Source organism: Gopherus evgoodei, chromosome 3 (assembly GCF_007399415.2).
Source record: "Gopherus evgoodei ecotype Sinaloan lineage chromosome 3, rGopEvg1_v1.p, whole genome shotgun sequence".
NCBI classification, from domain to species: domain Eukaryota; kingdom Metazoa; phylum Chordata; order Testudines; family Testudinidae; genus Gopherus; species Gopherus evgoodei.
Genome location: NC_044324.1, coordinates 167,308,656 through 167,328,915, shown reverse-complemented (window position 1 = coordinate 167,328,915; position 20,260 = coordinate 167,308,656). Strand labels below are relative to the sequence as shown.

The 20,260-nt window shown below is 45.4% G+C and overlaps 1 protein-coding gene across 1 annotated transcript in view; it reads left to right on the top strand.

Annotated features, from left to right (window-relative positions):
* ALK (ALK receptor tyrosine kinase) overlaps positions 1 to 20,260 on the top strand; it is a 638,118-nt gene that overhangs the window by 555,702 nt on the left and 62,156 nt on the right. Inside the window, exon 12 of the mRNA XM_030557349.1 lies at positions 4,589 to 4,751. Coding sequence (XP_030413209.1) covers positions 4,589 to 4,751 — 163 coding nt within the window. The remainder of the gene's footprint in view (positions 1 to 4,588; positions 4,752 to 20,260) is intronic.

Here is a 20,260-nt window from a genome sequence, read left to right as displayed (position 1 = left end):
GATGACTAGATTTACTGGCTGTCTGCACCAGGGTGAATTCCACCCTCTGTATATTGTCCACATAGTCAGACAAACGCTACCCAATCTTCCTGGCAAATGTTCATTTGAATTTTTAATTGCATTTGTTTTAGTTGCACTTTCACTACTTTGGAATTTGTTTTTTCTGACTATTTGATGGGTCAAAGGTAAGTATTGGCCAAAACAGACAATTTTAATAAAATAGTGTAGAGTTTTCATAGAAAAATAATTTTAAATTTGTAATCCTGATTAATTATAATGGAAACCCCACTGAAAGAGTTAATGCTCATCCAATCAAAGAACAAGTGTAAACATACCACATGGCCTTTGCATGCAATCGGAAGATTCATTTTAATGCTAGTGGACAAGCTACAGGCCAAGAATTATTCCCAGAAACTACTTGGCAAATAATTGTGAACAATAAATAAGTCTGAGAAATGACACTCCAGTCACAGACAGGAAAAAGAGATTAATGATTGTATAAATTATTCATTATAATTTATTAGCCTGGCTCTGATTCTCAGTGCAGTTTTTTATTTTATTTTTTTCTTAAATTGAAAGCTTCAGTTTATTAACCCAATTAGTGGTCTGATCCAAGATGTCTGAATCAGGTCCAGAGGGTAGAAAAATATAGGCCTAAATCTTCCAAAGTGACTAGTGATTTTGCGTGCCTCTGTTATTGGGTGTCCTGACTTTCAGCATACTGGTGCTCAGCACTTTCTGGACACCAGGCCTCTTTAAAGTATCCAAAGTGGGACCCAAAATCCTTAGTCACTTTGGAAAATTTAGACCAGAATATATTACTTTTTGGCAGCCACAGACTGGATAATTATGGTGTGCTGAAGGTAGTACCGCATCATGCATTGCTGAACAAAGGAGAGTTGTACTGTATGTTACATGACTGCATCACAGTTGCGTGCAAGTGGAAAATGCTATGCTGCTATCCCAGTTGCTTAAAGAGTTTTGTTTCAGTGTTGCTGTTTCATCTGTGGAGATCAAAGTTGTGTTCAAAACTGAATTACTCTAAACTGCCATGACATGCAGCAACCTGTGGAAACAGGTTTCTGAGAGTTTTTAATGGCTCGTGTAGTATGTTGCAGTTGTTTCTGGTACCAGGGGAAATCAATAATACACAGGGAGGAAATAGCCACTTTTACTGGAAAAAGGCCACTTCTGAGGTTATATAGATATTAAGAGAACCTTGGATGCTTGTTTTGTTATTTAAGACTTCAAGCAAGTGCTGTATTTAATACATTTTTTTAGGTCAATGTGGGTTTCATGGGGAAAAAGTCCGAGTTTAGTCTAGATCCAAACTTTTTGAAACCCGTCATCCTAATTTTTTTTTAAAACCAGGATCGACTTCCCCCCAGGCTTCATTCTGTTCCTTCTTGATCCAGCAGTAAAGTTGGACTGCCTTGCAGTTTCAAACGAGAAGGAGATTCTGAACTAGGAGAAAGAATGTGGTCCCTAAATCACTATGGTAGTGATTAAGAAGGAATACTGAGAACACCTGGCGTAGATATTAGGAGAAATCCTGGTCCCTTTGAAGTTAATGGTAAACCCCTCATTGACTTCAAGGGAGCCAGGATATCACCCATTATGTTTTATATGCAACTTAACTTCATATGTGTAGGTTTCTTCACGAAGAGAAAAGTTTCATAAAAAATAGAGATGCAAAAAGACCTACAATGTCCCAGGCAGCCTACCCTCAGGGGCCAGTGCAGGACTGATGCCTCCACTGTATCTTCTTGAGCTTTATCCACACTCATTCAAACTATGGAAGAGAGGAGAGGAACTTCCACTCAGTTCAGAGAAGCCGTCAGACCTTTGGCTTCTTATCGGAATTCCTAACATTTGAGACTCTGATTATTAAAAATTCATCAGGTTTGTATAATAAACTTCTAGTGATCTGGCTTTCCCCAGTCCACCAGCTTTTTGGAGATCAATATAATAGGAGGCTCACGGGAGAGAAAGCACACATTTTTAGTTAACTGCACAAGCACTCAGTTCCATCTGAGTCTGCTGAGGGCTCTGGAAACCTCAGGTCCATACTGAACATAGGTATTAGCATAGTCACTCCCACAGTAGCATTACATCACCACCTTTAGGGCTTGTCTACTCTGTTCCTAAATAATTCCATGTGCAGACAGATTTTCACCTGAGAAATAAGAGCTGTTTCTTATTATTCCAAACTAAGATACTCACCTACCCATTTTACTAAGTATATGCTTCAGTGCAGCTGGTTTAGCCCACTGGAATGTTACAATGTTAAGCCACTATGATAGCTGGAAGGAGAGGCCTCAGCTTTCTTTCTGGCAATGAAGCAAATGAACATAACAACTTTCTGGCGTAAGATAAGACTGTCAGTATTTGAAGGGATCATATCCACAGAAGCATTGTGTGAAAATTCTGATAAACATTCTGTTTAGAAACCATTAGTCTCTGAGATTATATTTTCTGAGGTTCTCTTTCCCCATTTTTGTTTTTTGTTTTTCACCCATTATCTATATAATCTTCTGATCTAGCTAAGTTATCTAAAGTGTTCTATGCTCCTGCCCATAGCTGTAGTATCCGGGCACCTTCTATGCAAAATCAATAGCAAAGTCCCTGGCAGACTTTGTGATGTCTCTGTCACTTGTCGAAACTGCTTGAGATAGGGATTTTTTGGGAGGTGGGGAAATTGGGAGAAGGTTGGGAATAGAAGGGGATGTTTATATTGTGAGCATCACATATGGTAGAAAGGTTTTCTCAAAGAGGGTGGCTTTGTAATGTTTCCTGAAGATGGTCAGGCTCTGGATTAAGAAAGTCATCAAGAAAACTGGATACTTTATTCTTAAGGCCCTGGTCCAAACTTTCATTGATGTCAATGGGTTTGGAACAGGCCTTAAGCCTAGAAAGAATAGTCAGGTGGATAGAGCACTGGAGCTCAAGAGACCTGGATTCACTTCCAGATTTTGTCACAGACTTCTTCTGTGAGCATGGGCAAGTAAATTAATCTATCCTGTGCCTCAGTTCCCCATCTGTAAAATGGGGATAATACCTCCTTATCTCATAAGGGTGGTATGAGGATAATTTTTGTTAATTGTGAGATGCTCCTGAAAAAAGCCATATTTGTAGATAGCTCTTTTGCACTATATATCTTGATCCCTTCTATGTCAAATCCCAAACAACTGTTGTGATAATAAATAATTGTTGCTCTATTTCACTGAGGGAATCTCACAGCTTTACAAATGTTAATGAATTTAGCCTCACCACAGTAGTAGTAGTATCCTCCCCCTTCCCCCATAGGAAACTCCACTAGTAATAGCAAGAGTGGAATGGCTGGCAAAAACCACCTAGTGGTATTTTGGCTATCCTGTCTAGACCAGCCTTGGCTTTGATGGCAGAGTGGTTAAAATGCTAGTGGCCGATCTGAGCTAACACTTCCTCTGTTGCTATCACCAGTGCAGCTGCATATGTTGTAATGAATTGGTGGGAATGTTGAAAAGTAATGCCCCTGTGGACGCAGCTAGAAGGATGAATTGGCTTGCCCAAAGTCATGGTTACAGATATTTCGAAAACATGTTTTAAATCTTTCATTTTTAGTGACCGTAGAGTCTTACTAATGGAATTTACTGGATTTTGTGAATTAGCATATAAATAAAGACCCCCAATAGAGAAACCAAGGACACGTGCATCAAATGCAGTTTGTCCAGTTAGTTTTGATTATTTATAATGCTTTAGAGTACATTAGCAAATGTTGCATATATAATTTGCAGAGGTCTTAATAATATGAGGCCTCACAACAGTGCTAGCTCTGGTGGTGAAGCTGCAGAGAAATGGGGAGGTATTGCAATTTCATCTGTGTGAACTATGAAATGTGACGATTAGCAAGATTCTACTGTTCAAATCTGCACATAGGGCCAAATCCCCATCTGGTAAAAATAATTACTGTGGAACTATGCTGATTTATGCCTGAGGGTGATAATGTATGGCAAATAATGTATACAGCTGAATTCTGGCTATATCAATCTCAGTTATCTCAAACTCTCTCTTATCTGAAACTGAGCCATGATTGCTTGTGTATTAATTACAGTGAAAATTCCTCAATTATCCAAAATCTCAGTTATTCAGAATTATTCTCATTCAGGCCCCAGTAACTGAGTACTGCATATTCTTATTTAGTAAATCACAGTAGAGTAGCAGAGGGGTAAATTGTAATGGTCTAGTTATTAATGGATCATATATTATTCATGGTCCAGTGGATTCTGGACGTGGGTTCTGTTCCTCATTCTGCTATTTACTTGCAGTATGACTTTGAACAAATTACTTTGCCTCCCTGTGACTCAGTAAAAGAGAGGTAATATTCCTCATTGTGAGGCTGAGGACTACAGAAGAAAATCACTGCATAAGTGCTAAGTATTGTTATGACATGCTAGATTATGAGGAGCCTTGTGAATGACTATCCTTTTTCCCTTAAAAATAGATTCTACAGATTCTCCTCTTGGTCCCAGTCCAAGGAGAAGCAAGTAAAAAGAACAGTGAGACTGTCATATATTGAAAGTGTATTTTACATGTGTCCTTATTCTAGATCAGTGGTTGTTCACCACATGTGGTGCCAGTGGACCGCAGGGACCCACTCAGACCCAGTGCAATGATGCCTATAGGAACTTCAATCTCAGTGTTATAGTGGGGGCTGAAGGAATTCTTCAAGGTGTGCAGATCTGGAGAGTGCCAGCAACCAATACTTACAGGTGAGAGACCCTGTCATTTTCTTGACAAGTTACTTGACAAGTTACTGAAATTTTCCTCCATCTCCAAATATGTTCTGAGCACATCAAATAACTGTTCTCAGAATATTAGAACTTGGCCAAATGTAGATGGATTTTCATGGGAACAGCAAAAGGCACATCTCTGACCCAAGGTCTACTTCCCTGCCAAATTTAAAGTTCGTGATCCAAAGAATGGAGACACAAGAGTGCCTCAAATAAGTGGTTGGAGAAAAAAAAATAATATTGGCAAAATTGTCTGTTTTCCCCACTTTGTTGTGAGGAATAGCTAAACTGTTTTTCTGAAACTTAAAAACAGCCTGAGGCAGAGACCAAGCATGGGAAATTTCAGCTCAAATTATTACAGTCTGGTAAAGTTATAAGCAACTGACAACAGGGTCTTTATATGGGAAGTGATGAGCAACCTTAACTATATGCATCACTATCAGTCCTACCTCTAATTTAAAAGAATCGTTGAGATGTGCACATACCAAAACTGAATAAACTCTCCAGGGCAGGAAACATGTTAATTTTTGTTTTTTTGGTTTTTTTGATCTGTGAAGTGTCTATCCACCTCTGAGCCCTGTAAAAACAATGAAAATAAAAAAGAAAATGAGAAAGCAAGATTGACAGCTCAAGCAGTTGCACATACATGTGCTCTAACCACATAGGCAAACTCTGCCATTACCAGCTAAATGACATTAATTTCACACTGATTTCTGCAGCACTTGCTGAATTAACTGAACTGCTCCATTAGTTCGTTGACTAGAGCAGACCTATAAACCCTGGATTAGGTCTGACATCCCATCCACTTGAGAGCAGTAATGTGTGTGCAGAGGTCAGTAACCCATAACTGCCCTCCACCAAACCTGAATTGCTGCTGGTCAAATTTGACCCTGAATTTTTTGATTGCTAGAAACAAGATTTTATGAAATGTACAATTTAAGAAATGTTTCCACACTTTTTTAACAAATAATAATTCCCCTGCAGTGTGTGCAATGGCAGGTTTGTGCTAGCGGGTGAAACCGCAAAAGTGGCATTGAGTAGAAACAAAAATGACAAGATTGAAATTTTCCCCCATCTCCAAATATGTCCTGAGCACATCAAATGACTGTTCTCAGAATATTAGAACTTGTTTCCTTCTTTCATTGTGAGAGCTGAAAGAAGTGCAAACTGGTAAATAAACATATACATAGTGTAGGGCCAGAAATATATTTTTTTTCATTTTAATAATCTACTCTGTAGCTTATAAGATAACAAAAAATTTTTTAAACTTAAATGACTTACTACCAGACACTTTTAATAACTGAGTCCCTTTCTTTTTCTTCTGTGAATTTTTATTGATGTGGGTATTTGCTACCCTGAACTAATTGTGCTTGTTAGCATGACTTTTCCAGATTTATGCAACAGGCAATTCTGCTACAGAAATGGTAAAATTAGCAGTTTAAATTTAACAGGCCTGTTTAATTGGCTACACTCTAGTCAACAAATAAATATGTTCAGACATGGTTCAAAGTAATTTAATCAGGCTACTACTGGAAAAAAATAGTTGTTCTTTGATAAAAGAGCACAGTCAAAATTGAGCCTACTATAACTAAACAATAACATTGGGCCATATCGTGCTATCAATTTTTTTTTTTAAGCAGAACTCTCCATTCAAATCAATTATTCTGCAGTGGATTGTTTAAGCAGAACTCCCCTCTGAAGACAATGGTAGAGTTCTGCTTAACACTCATTGACATATTCTGATATAAACTGGACACTAGGAAATTTAGACTTGAAATTAGATGAAGGTTTCTAACCATTAGAGAAGTGAAGTTCCGGAACAGCCTTCCAAGGGGAGCAGTAGGGGCAAAGGACATATCTGACTTTAAGGCTAAGCTCGATAAGTTTATCGAGGGGATGGTATGATAGGATAGCCTAATTTTGGCAATTAATTTGGCTATTGATCTTTGATTATCAGGAGTTAAGTATGCCCAGTAGTCTGTGATGGGATGTTAGATGGGGTAGGATCTGAGTTACTACAGAGAATTCTTTCCTGGGTGCTGGCTGGTGAATCTTGCCCACATGCTCAGGGTTTAACTGATCGCCATATTTGGGGTCGGGAAGGAATTTTCCTCCAGGGTAGATTGGCAGAGGCCCTGGAGGTTTATTGCCTTCCTCTGCCGCATGGGGCACGGGTCACTTGCTGGAGGATTCTCTGCAGCTTGAGGTCTTCAAACCACAATTGGAGGACTTCAGTAACTCAGGCATAGGTTAGATGTTTGTTACAGGAGTGGGTGGGTGAAATTCTGTGGCCTGCATTGTGCAGGAAGTCAGACTAGATGATCATAATGGTCCCTTCTGACCTTAAAGTCTATGAGTCTTTGATCTTTTATTATTTTTAAACTTTTTTGTTTTTATTGAAAAGGATTTATAGTATTAGGGATGCATCTCAATCCTCAATATCAGGACACCAACAAAATAACAGACAGCAGCCTTGTGAAATTGACTAGGCCAGGCACAAAATCTGCTTGCATACCTATTACCATGAGGACTGATGATAATGAAAAAAAAAAAAAAACAACTAATGATGTTTTACTCACCCATCAAAAAAAAATGACTTGCCCGGGGTGCATGGGTGAGTAGAATTTTTCAAGGCTGGCATACAGTGAATATACATATAAAATATAACCCCAAAGAGGTGAAGCAATAAATTAAACACATAAAACTGACATTTCTTTAATACCACACAGCCTAGGGAAGATCCAGAATTCTGCAGCAACTACAGGCTGATTTTGCCGCATAGTACAGATTGCAAGTAGCGCTAAAATTACAACTCTTCAGGGTAGGTACCTGGCTTCTTCCATGTCTGTAAAAACCCGGCACACCGTCAGGGTGTGTGTAAGTAATTAATGGCTTGTAAGTAATTAATGGCTAACAAACTAATTTGGTTCCCAATCTACAACTGGAGTCAGATGCTGTTCCGCACCCCTTAAAGATGCAGAACAGAACTTGCAGCCAATTGGAGTGTGTGTGTGTGTGTGTGTGTGTGTGTGTGTGTGTGTGTGTGTGTGTAGGTGTGTAGGCTATAGTGGGTTCAAACCATCTTTGTGCCCTTCTGATCCTGGACTTCAGCAGGAGCTGAAGAGGCCCCCAGCATAACCTAGACAGCTCTGGGGACATACCAAGTTACAACAGCTTCCCAGGGCTGCCCAGAATAGCACAGCATGCTGCATCCCTGCCTCTGATATATCCCTCCCGCTCCTAACTCCCAGCATACCTGCTGTTCAAAGAGGGTCTGTAGAAGTCAGCCATACAGCTGTCTGCACACGGCCTGCACCAATGGAGAAAAGACTCTCTGCTGGATATGGGGCTTTTACAGCCACTTTCTGTCACTCCAGCCCTTTCCTCCAGTGTGAAGGAGCAGGAGCAGGGAGGAGGCCCTCAGTCCTGATATTGATCTATCTAATACATATTAAAAATCTGCTTGGCACTTCGGACACAAGTTAAAATATATTTTTGTGACATTCTGTTCTCAAGATACCCAGACCTAAACCACTGTGTTTCCTCTCAGCACCAGCAAGAGTGAACTTTGCTGGAGTCAGCTCCCTGCCACGTCAGTCTGTCTGCTTCACCAGTAAATTCCTCAATACTCTGCCAGTCTAAACCTTGATTTGTAGGTAACAGTCACTGAACTCCAGTTCCTGTGTTCCCCACAGACATCTCCCTGCCGTGTCCAGTCCCTCTCACTGAACGCGTACAGAAATTATTAAGTTCGCTACGTACAAAGAGATAATGTATATACCTGTCTGCTAAGCTAGCTGAAAACTCAAACTCAGTTCCTTACAGCAACACTAAGATAACTTAATAATAAAACTAGAATAAGTGTATTAACAAAGAACAGAGATTTAAGTGATATTAAGCAAGAGAAAAAGAGTATACAAACAGAGCACACTTTCTAGTAACAAACTTAATTTTAGCAAGTTACAATCTTTTCCTAAGCACTTTTCTCACTTACATCAAATTCCCAGCATGTTTAGCCCTCAGACTGGGGGATCCAACTTTCACAGGCTGAGAGGGTGCTGTTCGTTAAATTCCCTAAATGATAGATAACTAGAATTGCTTTTTGCTCTCCTTATGTTGCCCAAAGTCCATTGTCTCTGCCTCAAGAGCTAGGAAGGTATCCTGGGGAGCAGACTCTATCCCCTGGTGTGCTTACCAAGTTGTCTCCTTCCCCGCTCATTGGCTTGATAGCTTTGTTTACCTTATATGTGTAAGCAGAGACAGGATAAGCTCTACCCTGACATCTGGTGGAAAGAATTTCAGAGAGTGTATTTGCATAGGCACGCCTACCCTATCCCAGACTGCCGAGCTGTGGGACTGCTTGGTGACAAATGACTCACCCTCAGTTGGGTGGTACTTGCTAGACAAGGGACATGGGTTTCAAAACCCAGTGAATTGAGAGAGGTTGGGGACAGGTATCTGTGCCTGGTGGTGCAGTCTCCTTGTGGAACCAGAAGCACCAGTTCCACCCCCTCCTCTCTCCACTGTGGAATGTCAGAGTTGATTTTTTTATTCCCTCAAGAATCTAAATACAGGTTACTGAGCTGAACTCACTTTGGGCTAATGGTGCACTAGCACTGGGGCTCCCCCATTAAGAGCTGAGATCACTAAGAGTTGAAATCACTAAAGATCTGAAATTACTGAGCTGAGAGCACTGAGTACTGTGCTAACTAGTGGGGGAGCCTGAAGCTATACTGTGGAACAGAGCAGCTGGCGGAGTGGAGCAGTTGTGGGGATGGCTGGAGCGGATCACAGGACAGCTGGTGGCAGCAGAGCGCCTGGCAGAGCGGAGTAGCTATGGGACGGGTGGAGTGGCCCACAGAGCGAGCGGAGCCGAGCAGTTTGCAGAGAGAACTGGAGCAGCTCATGGAGCAGAGCAGCTGGTGGAGCGGAGCAGTTTCTGAGGACGGCTGGAGGAGCAGAGTGGAGCGGCTGGTAAAGCAGGGCAGTTCGTGGAGAAGGCGGAAGCAGAACCCATGGAGAGGCAGGGCAGTTGGCCCCGGACCACATAAGGTGCCCCTTTCTACCCAGGCTGGGGGGAGGAACCTCTACAGATAAACTCTCGAACTCTGGGGTGGCATTGACCAGAGACTTTTGGGTTGTTGGACTTTGGGGTGATTGGACTTAAAACCCTAAGGGGAAAAAGGACAGTGCCAAACGTACTTGGAGGTGGGTTTTTGTTTATGGTTTGTGTTATAACCCCGTTTGTGGCGTTTCTCTAATGGGATGCCACATTGATTCCTTCCTTTATTAAAAAGATTTTGCTACACTCAGACTTCATACTTGCGAGAGGGGAAGTATTGCCTCCTAGAGGCGGCCGGGGGGTGTGGTATGTGAGTGTCCCAGGTCACTGGGTGGGGGCTCGAGCCGGTTATGCATTGTATTACTGAAACGGAACCCCTGAATACTGAACCCAGCCCTTGTTGCTGCCAACTCAGAGGGGCAGAAGGGTTACATTTTTGGGGGCTCGTCCGGGATCCCTGGGACAGTACCCCTCAAAAGCACCTGTTGAGTGTTCCACTATATTGGGAAATAATTGTGTTTATATTTTGAGGAAACTACTGTTTGTATAATGGCTAATATGTCGGGTTTCTTGGGCCCCAGTCCTGCAGCCTCTAGCTCAGGGGCGGCAGACTCAGCCTATGATTGGGCAAAAGCACTGGGGCATATATTGGAAAAGATTGTGTTGGCCTATGCTACGTTGAACTCTTGTCGTAAGTTAAGGTTATTTGCTGGGGAAGAGGAGTTTGAACTCTGGTCAGAGCATGCTACTGAAATGCTGCGGGAATGGGCCGTACCCGATGTAGAAAAGCGACGATGTCTAATAGAGAGCCTTAGTGGCCCAGCATTAGATGTAATTCGCACCCTGAAGCTCACTGACCCTGAGGTCAGTGTGAAGGACTGCCTAGAGGCCCTTGATAATACCTTTGGGAGCGTAGAGGGCCCTGAGGACAGTTACTGTAAATTCATTAATTCCCGACAGCAAAGGGGTGAGAAAATTTCAGCCTATATACAGAGGCTGGAGAGACTACTTCAGAGAGCTGTTATGAGGGGAGCAGTGACTGCTGAGCAGATGGATCAGACCAGACTGGCTCAGGTTGTAAGAGGGACTCAGTATCGGAACCCGATCCTACTTCATCTCCGACTAAGAGAACGGCAGGAACATCCCCCAAGTAACTCCCAGCTGATAAAGGAGGTCAGGGAAGAAGAAGAAAGGCAGGCAGCCAGCGAGTGTTGGGAAGCCCAAACATTGGAACCAGCCAGCACGACGCCACTGCCAGTGGCCAGTGTACTGATGGTGAGCACCACAGAGGAACTTGCCCAACAAATGCAGGTCCTGACAGAACGGATAGCTGAGCTGCAAAGCATCATTGACCGAGCTAAGATTTCCAGGAATAAGGAGCCTCAGACTGTGACGATAGAGAAGTCAGTATCTAGAGTCACCGTCCCACCTCGCTGAATGGGGAAAGGACAATTCTTTTGCTACCGGTGTGGTCAGGATGGGCACAGTGCTGCTAACTGCCATAAGGAAGAGAACCCCTCCTTAGTGTATGAAAAGCTGAGGATTAGTTGGAAGAGATCCAGTAGCTGCCAGAAGGTCCGGGGAAAGAGACCACCTAGGCCTAGAGGATTTGAAGATTCCCTCAGAAGAGACCATCCAGCTGGGATCCCTGCAGGACTGATAGGGCCTCGAGCAGAGGTCGTGGTAAAGGTTGAAGGGACAGAATGTAGAGCAGTGCTTGACACTGGATCCCAGGTGACTATCATATTCCAGTCTTTCTACCAGCAGATGCTTGGGCATCTGCCTATACGGCCCCTGACAGGGCTTGCCCTATGTGGCCTCAGCATGGATGAATACTCTTATCAGGGCTATGTCATAGTACACCTGGAATTCCCAGAAGACATTGCTGGGGTAAGACAGGAGGTGGACACTGCTCCTTTAATATGCCCTGACCTCAAAGGAGCCTCTGATGTGTCTGTGCTGATAGGGACCAACTCCAGCCTCTTTAGGATACTGGCCAATTACTGCAGACAGCAAGCAGGAGACCAATATCTGAACACCTTGGTGATACACACACACTGTGCCGTGGCTTACAGAAAAATTGAGGACGCCAGAAAAGTGATGCCTGATTTGCCAGTAGGAGCACTGAGGTATGCGGGTCCGGTCCCTTTAGTGGTGCCTGCCATGTCAGAAAAGGAGGTGATTGTCAGGAGTACCTGCCTAAAAGGCAGTAAGGGAACATTAGCTGTGGTAGAGCAGCCAACCAAGGGAGGGCTCCCAGAAGGAGCGCTGGTTCTCAGTGGAGTCATAACCCTACCTGCTGAAGCCCAGGAGGAGGTGACCATATTGGTTGCTAATGAAACATGCCGTGATGTGTTTGTAAAACCAGGGCAGAAGACTGCAGACATCTTTGAGCCTGAAAGCGTTGTGAGACCCCAGTGTGAAGCTGAAGTTTCTATGATAGATCCTGCAAAGTTTGACTTCGGGGACTCACCGCTGTCTGAGGAGTGGAAGGATCGCCTGAGGAAGAAGCTTTGCGAGAGATCCAAGGTGTTCTTACTACATGAGTGGGACGAGGGATGTGCAAAGGGAGTGGAACACCATATCAGGCTACAAGATCCCCGACCCTTCAGGGAGAGGTCTAGGAGGATTGCCCTCTCTGAGATGGAAGACGTGCGCCATCATCTTCAAGAGCTGATCGCGAATGATATCATCACAGAGTCACGAAGCCCCTATGCCTCACCCATTGTGGTCGTTCGTAAGAAGAGTGGAAAAATCCGGATGTGTATTGACTACCGCACCCTAAACAGGCGCACTACAGTTGATCAATACACTATGCCTCGAGTACAAGATGCCTTGGACTGTTTGCTGGGTAGTCAGTGGTTCTCTGTGTTGGATCTTCGGAGTGGATACTACCAGATCCCTCTGGGAGAAGAGGATAAGGAGAAGACAGCCTTCATCTGCCCGTTAGGGTTCTACCAGTTCGAACACATGCCACAAGGGATTTCTGGGGCCCCTGCCACATTTCAACGACTTATGGAAAAAGTCGTGGGAGACATGAATTTACTGCAGGTGTTAGTTTACTTGGATGACCTGATTGTGTTTGGAAGAACCCTGGAGGAACATGAAGAAAGACTTCTTAAAGTGCTCGATAGGTTGGAGGCATATGGTTTGAAGCTTTCAATTGATAAAAGCCAGTTCTGCCAAACCTCAGTGAAGTATGTAGGTCACATCGTGTCCCAAGAGGGTGTGAGTACTGACCCTGATAAAATAGAAGCACTCACTACCTGGCCACATCCCATTAACTACAAAGAACTCAAGACGTTTCTTGGGTTTAGTGGCTACTACTGCAGATTTGTGAAGAACTATGCTACGATTGTAAAACCTCTGAATGATCTTACCAGGGGATACCAGTCCAGCAAGAACAAATCTAAGACCCAGAATAAGCGGAGGCCTCCAAAGCCTCCTTTGCAGAGACACTATGGCCCCTTCGAACCATTTGGGCTGCGGTGGGATGAAAGATGTGAGAGGGCTTTTCGGGAAATCATTACTCGCCTAACTCATGCTCCCATCCTAGTCTTTGCTGACCCAAGCAAACCGTTTATCCTGCATACTGATGCCAGTTTGGAGGGTCTGGGAGCAGTACTGTATCAGGAAGTGGAAGGCAAACGCAAACCGGTAGCCTTTGCCAGCCGAGGACTGTCTGACAGTGAAACTCACTACCCCATCCACAAGCTGGAGTTCTTGGCCTTGAAATGGGCCATCACTGAGAAATTTCGAGACTACTTGTACGGTGCTCAGTTCCAGGTGTGGACAGACAACAACCCACTGACCTATGTGTTAACAAGTGCTAAATTGGATGCTACAGGCCAGAGATGGATGGCCGCCTTGGCTAGCTATGAGTTCAGCATTCAATACCAATCAGGGAGGAGCAATGTAGATGCAGATGCCTTGTCCAGACGTCCGCAGGCACCTTACGTTGCTGTGATACCCACGGATGGCGTGAGAGCTATCTGCAGTGTGAGTCACCGAGAGCCGGAGGCCCCTGAGAGCCTTCATGGATGTGTTGCTCAATGCGGCTGACTGGCAGGAAGCCCAGCTGCAAGATATTGACATTTGTAATACACTACTTGCCAAAAGAGAGGGGCGAGGCCCAGCTGCGGTGTTGTCCTCTGTCTGTAACCAAGCCGGCCAGATAAGTACACCCACATTCCTTTGGCTAGGGCAGGTTGGCTGTATGCACTGCCTCCCAAGCCACATTTTAAGACCATATTTCCAGCAGATATAATTCTTTGTACACAACCTGTACTTACATTACAAAATGATTTTCAAGGCCCAGCGTGTCACCAATTGACATATGATACCTTCCAACACATCTTTTGGATACATATAACGATAAGTGTGTTGGGAGTAGTGAGTGTGTCAGGCCTGATGTGAGTTACAGTATAGTGGGCCCTTTGGCACTGAGGCATTCCCAGGGTCACAAATTACCAGAATAAAAACAGTAGCAAAAGGATAGTTCAGCCCCCAGCAAAACTCCCCTCTGACATGAACAGCAGCCCCCAGCAAAACCCACCCTCACCAAAGTTCTGAATAGACACTAAGCCTTGCAACCTGCCCTGAAGGTCAAAAGACCTGGGCTATTTCATTCAAGGCTCTAATGGGCTGCCCATGTGAGCAAGGAGAGCTGGATTTGGCCCCAGTTGGATTTTACACTGCAAAGGCCAGCAGCATCAAGCAAAACAAGACATTAGGTATTTTATTGTCAGATTTCATTCTGGAGCTTACTATGAAATCTTCCATCCCTTCATACCTAGGGCTATGAAGTGGATGAGGAAAAAATAAGACCCACTCCCATCCGCCATGCACATTCACCCATTTTTAGAACCACACTCTAAAAGATCCTTTCAGTAGGTTCACTGTATTTTCCACTCTGTCATTTTAACTGGCGCCTGGCACTTCCAAGTCCCATGTGGGACAGGAATCCTAAGAGAGGCTATTCTTGATCATGTAATGGTCCAGCCTTGACATCCTGATCATTTTTGCTCTCCCCAAATCATCTCCATTACTTTCTCCACGCTGCTGCTTACGTGTGGAATGGCATCTCCATCCCCAGTTTGCTGAGCCACTGTCCTCTCCCTTCATGCAGATCCCCCTAAAGACTCACATCTTCCTCAATGTGCACATGTCATGATATAATAAAAGCCAAAAGAAAGGAAGTCAGGAAGGAAATATAAATTATTCCCTCCTCTGGATTTTCTGGGCTGCTATCTGTCTCTTTTAGGCCTCAAACCTGCAAACCAACACCCACCCCCTCATGCACCAGTAGTCTCTGTATTGGTGCAGGGATTCATACTATAAAGACTAAACATCCTGTTTGTTTAAATAGCAGTTTGCTCCTTTGATGAAAGAGGAGCAGCCGTGGTGATGCATCTGCTGCTCACATTCGCCTGCAGCTTCTGAATGAGCCACTAATGGGGTGTCTCGCACGTCCTGACTTTATTGCTTGTATGCAAAATCTATTCAGATGTAGAAAAATATGGCTCCTAATTGCAGCTGATTAGCCCTGCCAGTCTGCCTTGCTTCATGGTGCACCTCATTAGCCATTACAATGTCCTGCTGCAAATCAGCTCAGTAATCTCCTGGTCTGTGCAGCATCTGTTCAGAGGACCCTAGGCAGTGTCCCTCACTTTCTCTCCTGGCTTGGGTACAGCCTTCTTGAGGAATGATTGGTTTGGTTAAAAAAGTGGCACCAACATAATTATTTCACGTTCCGAGGATCTCGTCTGCTTTCTGAGGCACTTGGCACATCACAGTTGCTTCAGCGTTATGCTCACTTCGTGCTGGCTGCCTCGGAACAGAATCTCAAAGCTTTATTTTTTCACACTAGTAACTAGCATGTGAAGCTTGGCTGAATGACCTACTTGAGGTCCTTTGGGGAAACAGTCCTAGTGCAGAGCCAGGGCCATCCTTAGGCATACACAGAATATACAGCCGCATAGGACACCATGAAATTTGGGGCACCAAATTCCCCCAAATTTCATGGTGCCCTACGCAGCTGCATGTTTTGTATGTGGCAGTGCCAGCGGCCAGCCCATCCCCCAGCTGGCCCCCCTGTGCTTTCGTGGGGGCAGGGGGCAGGAACACTCCCTCCTCCCCGACCCACTTCTTCCCGCCCCCATTTTTCCACTCCTTCTCCCAAGCCCCCCCCCCCAGTGATGGACACAGCCCCAGGGATTAGTAGAGGACGGGAACGGGGGGAGGGAGGGCTGGCACTAGCAGCAGGGGTCAGGCTTACCCTTGCACTCACTGGCAGTGGCAGAAACCAGAGCAACCCAGACCACTCCATGCCATTGGCTCTCTGCTGTATCGCTTTGCTTCCCGCCACCAGTGAGTACAGGGGGGACCCCTTTTCCCCAAGCCATCTCCCCCGAGTGACACAGCTGGGACAGGGAGAGTGGAGCGAGCTGAGGCCAGGTCATTCTGCTTCCTGCTGCCGGTGCCAGGCCCCTTGCTAATCCCCCTGGCCATTCTGGGCCTGCGCACTCCCCCTCACTCCCAAGCAGCCCCCCACAACTACTGCCTCTGCAGTCACGCAGGCCTTGAGCGCAGCCCAGACCCTCCTCAGGGCGGGGGAGGGGGAGAGCAGGTGTTCAGGCTGCGTAGGGCACCATAATTGGTAGGGACGGGGCTGTGCAGAGCAGTCCTGTGCCATGTATACTGCTGTTTGTACTCCATTTACATGTGGTGCCATGTCAGGCAAAGTTCAGAGCCCAAATTGAAGGAATGGGGATTAAAGGAAAGCCGATTCTCCTTCTTAAATAAAGTAATTAGATTAGTTTCATTAGCTGAAGATACAGCTAATGGTTAGAGTAGGTAATGAGCTCCTTGGGTTGCATTCCTGACTCTGCTTGAGGATCATGCATCACTCTGGACCAAGTGACTTACCCTCGCTGGGCCAAATTCCACTCCGATGTAAGCGGTTGCAATGCCACGGAAGTCAGTGGAGAGTCACCTGTGTACACTGGGTTGAAATTTGGCTCTCTGTGTCCCAATCTCCCCACTGCTAAAATAAGGGTTGTAATTCATACCTGTCTCACAGTGGGAGTTGCCTGGCTTAGTTCGGTGTTTCTGAAGTACTTTGAGGTCGTTGGATAAATGCTGTTATAGAGGAGCACATTTATTTTTATTATTTTGAGGGATATAATTGTAACATGACGTTTTTGGGTGGGTTGTCTGCAGTGGGGATTGTATCTGGAACATCTGGTTTTCAAAATGTGATGCTTTACTGATTGAGTTAAAAGCCCAAGACTATAGGAGGCTCATCTCAAGGACTGGGTGGGAAATAGGTTTCCTCTCATGGGAAAATTCAATATTTTTTCCCATTTTGAATTGGGACAAAAAGCCAAAATCTCAAAAAAAAAAATTGCCATCTGATCATCCAAAAAAATCCCAAATCCTGGTTTGAGTCCATCAAAACATTTTGTTTTAATCATTTTGAAACATTTCATTTGTTTCAACCCTTTTTTGTTTAAAAAAAATATTGTTACATAAGTTAATTTTTATTTCTTAATGAAAAGCCTTTTCTTACAGTCATAAAAGGAACATTCCATTGTGGAAATGCCAGTCAGGATGTCTTGATGATTTTGAAACTTTTTTTGAAAAAAATTTCAAAACAGGAAATTCTTTGACACCAATCCTTTCCCATGAAAAGCTTCACTTTCAATGAATGGTCAAAAACATCACCCTTTATATGTGGAGCTGACATCACTTGAGGGGAACAGAGCACCACCTTGAGAAGGTGTGTGTTACACTCTAAATATAATGGTCAGGTGACTTTGCCTGCCTTGTTTGTCAAAGTATACTTGAACTTGCTCCAGCCAGAGTTTTGCTTTATGCTCCTTCAGTCCCTTCACACAGTCTTGTCACTGTTGGTGCGAGAGAGCCTTCTCCCCTGCAGCACCCGTCATCTGGAACAGTTTCCTTGTCTGCTTCCTCGAGTCTCCTCCTGTTGAATCTCATATTTATAGACTCTCGTCGTGTTCTCTCTCCCTGTGTTCAACTCTAAAGCTAGCAAGGAGTACTCAGTCCAGAGGAGAGGAATCTCTGTACACAACAAAGTTGTGTTTACAAGCCCTTGCTCAGCATCAACTGTTCTTACTCTGGAATAGAAGTGAGAGACGCTTGCACTGGTGTTGCCCTGGCTGTTCTTGTTCTGTGGATAAGCAGAGGACATCAGTCTTCAGAATTCACAATCCTGCTTTTCCAAAGAAGTTTTGGATCTTGATTTACTTAGACTGTAAGCTCTTTGGAGCAGACTCCATCTTTTTGTTATGTGTTCATATAGCGCCTACCACAATGGAGCCCTGACTGAGGCTCCTAAGTGCTACAGCAGTACAATTGAATAATAATCATTGGCTGATGTTCTTTGCAAGTGTAATCACAGAATCTGCTATTGACAGGGGAAAGGATCAATTCTGTCCCATCAGTAGTTCCTGTGATTCTTCTTAGAAGCTGCTTGTCATGTATTTCTTGTACACGGTAGGTTACAGGGCTGCTGCTAGCAGATCAGGCTTCAGTACCTAACATGGACTGGCCACAGAGCTTTCCTAGGGTTTTTCCCCCCCTCTTCATTACCAATAGCTCTTTATTCTTTGGATGATGTTTTATCTGAGCAGATTCTCTGAATCATACTGTATAATTACCATCAGTGACGAAGAAATTGAAGTAGTTTGTTTTCAAAACATTCACTAAATTTGCTGCTATAAGGGCATTGTTCACTGGTCATTGTCATCTGTTCATTAAACTAACTCAAATATCACTAGAGAGAATGCTTTGAGCAAGATTCCCTAATGGGAAGAATAGGACTCTTGCATCCCAAAGTTATAGACAGGTTAGAAATTACTATTATAACTTGAAAAAATCTGAAAGGGTCTGTACCTATTGGGTTTCCGGGAAGTGGGTGGGCGGAAGCCCACCTGCTGCTAAAGAATCCCCCCCCAGCCTAAAGGGAGGATCTACAGGACCTCAGAACCCTACTGACTTCGGGGGACAACTAATAAAAACAGGGACAGGAGTGCGGTCAAAGGGTCATAAGAAGGGAGCCTGATGGGGACACCGAGCAGAGAACTTTGGACGGCGCCCACTGCTCCTCGAAGGGAGCCAGTGGACGCCGCCCAGAGGAACTCTGCCCGGATGCATGAACAGACTAAGGATCGGAAACAAGCCCCACAGTTACAGGAGTCTCCATCAGCCAACCTCTGCTCCCTGGTTGCGTAGATGGCCATTTTAGCCAGGGCGAGGAGGAGGTTGACCAAGAGGTCCCGTGACTTTGTGGGGCCATGGATAGGGAATGCATAGAGAAGAAGGTGAGGGGGAAAGTGCAGCCAGAAACGCAACAGTAGATTGGTGAGGAGCCGGTATAGGGGCTGCCACCTGGCGCACTCCAAGGGTCTCCCTCACGCCGCAGAAGGGGCAGGTGTCTGGGGTAGGGGTAAACCGTGCCAAATACATGCCCATGCTCACAGCCCCATGAAGGAGCTGCCAGCTGATTTCCCCGGCAGACCTTGGGAACAGGGTAGAGTATAGGCTGGCCCACCGGGGCTCCTCACCCTCGAGAGGTGGCAGGAGGTCCCGCCACTTCGTGTCAGGGCGGGACACGAGGGTGAGGAAGTGAAGGATGTGGAGCACGAGCGTGTAGAGATGTTTCCTTGGCGCGGTTTGGAAGCGGACCAGCTGCAGATCGTGCAGCCGGCTTGCGGAGAAGGGGTGGGGGGGCCGGTTGGGTCCACGGGGCAGGGGCCCGATGAAAAGGTCCGGGTTGCCAGGATTCAGGTTTTTGACCGGAGCACCCAGTCGAAAAGGGACCCTGGCAGCTCCAGTCAGCATCGATGACTGGCCATTAAAAGTCTGGTCGGCAGCGCAGTGGAGGCCTGGAGCTACGGCAGGCTTCCTGCCTGCCCTAGCTCTATGTGGCTACTGGAAGCGGCCACCAGGTCCCTGCAGCCTCTAGACGCATGAGCAGCCAGGGAGGCTCCACGTGCTGCCCCCGCCCTGAGGCCTTCTCTGCAGCTTCTGTTAGTCAAGCACTGCGACCAGTGGGAGCTGTGGGGGAAGTGCCTGTGGGTACAAGGGCAGCGTGTGGAGCCTCCCTGGCCGCCATGCATCTAGGGGCGGCAGGGACCTGGTGGCCATTTCCTGAGAGCCGCAGTAAGCACTGGCTGGACCCTCTCCTCCCACACCCAAACTCCCTCCTGGAGCCCTCATCCCTGACCCGTTCCAGATCCCACCCCACCTCCTGGAGCCCCCTCCTGCACCCCAAACCCTTATCCCCACCCCAGAGACTGCATCCCTAGATGGAATCCTCATCCCTCCACACACCCCAATCCCTTGCCCCAGCCCGGAGCCCTCTCCCAAATCCTGAACCCCTTATTTCTGGCCCAGCCTG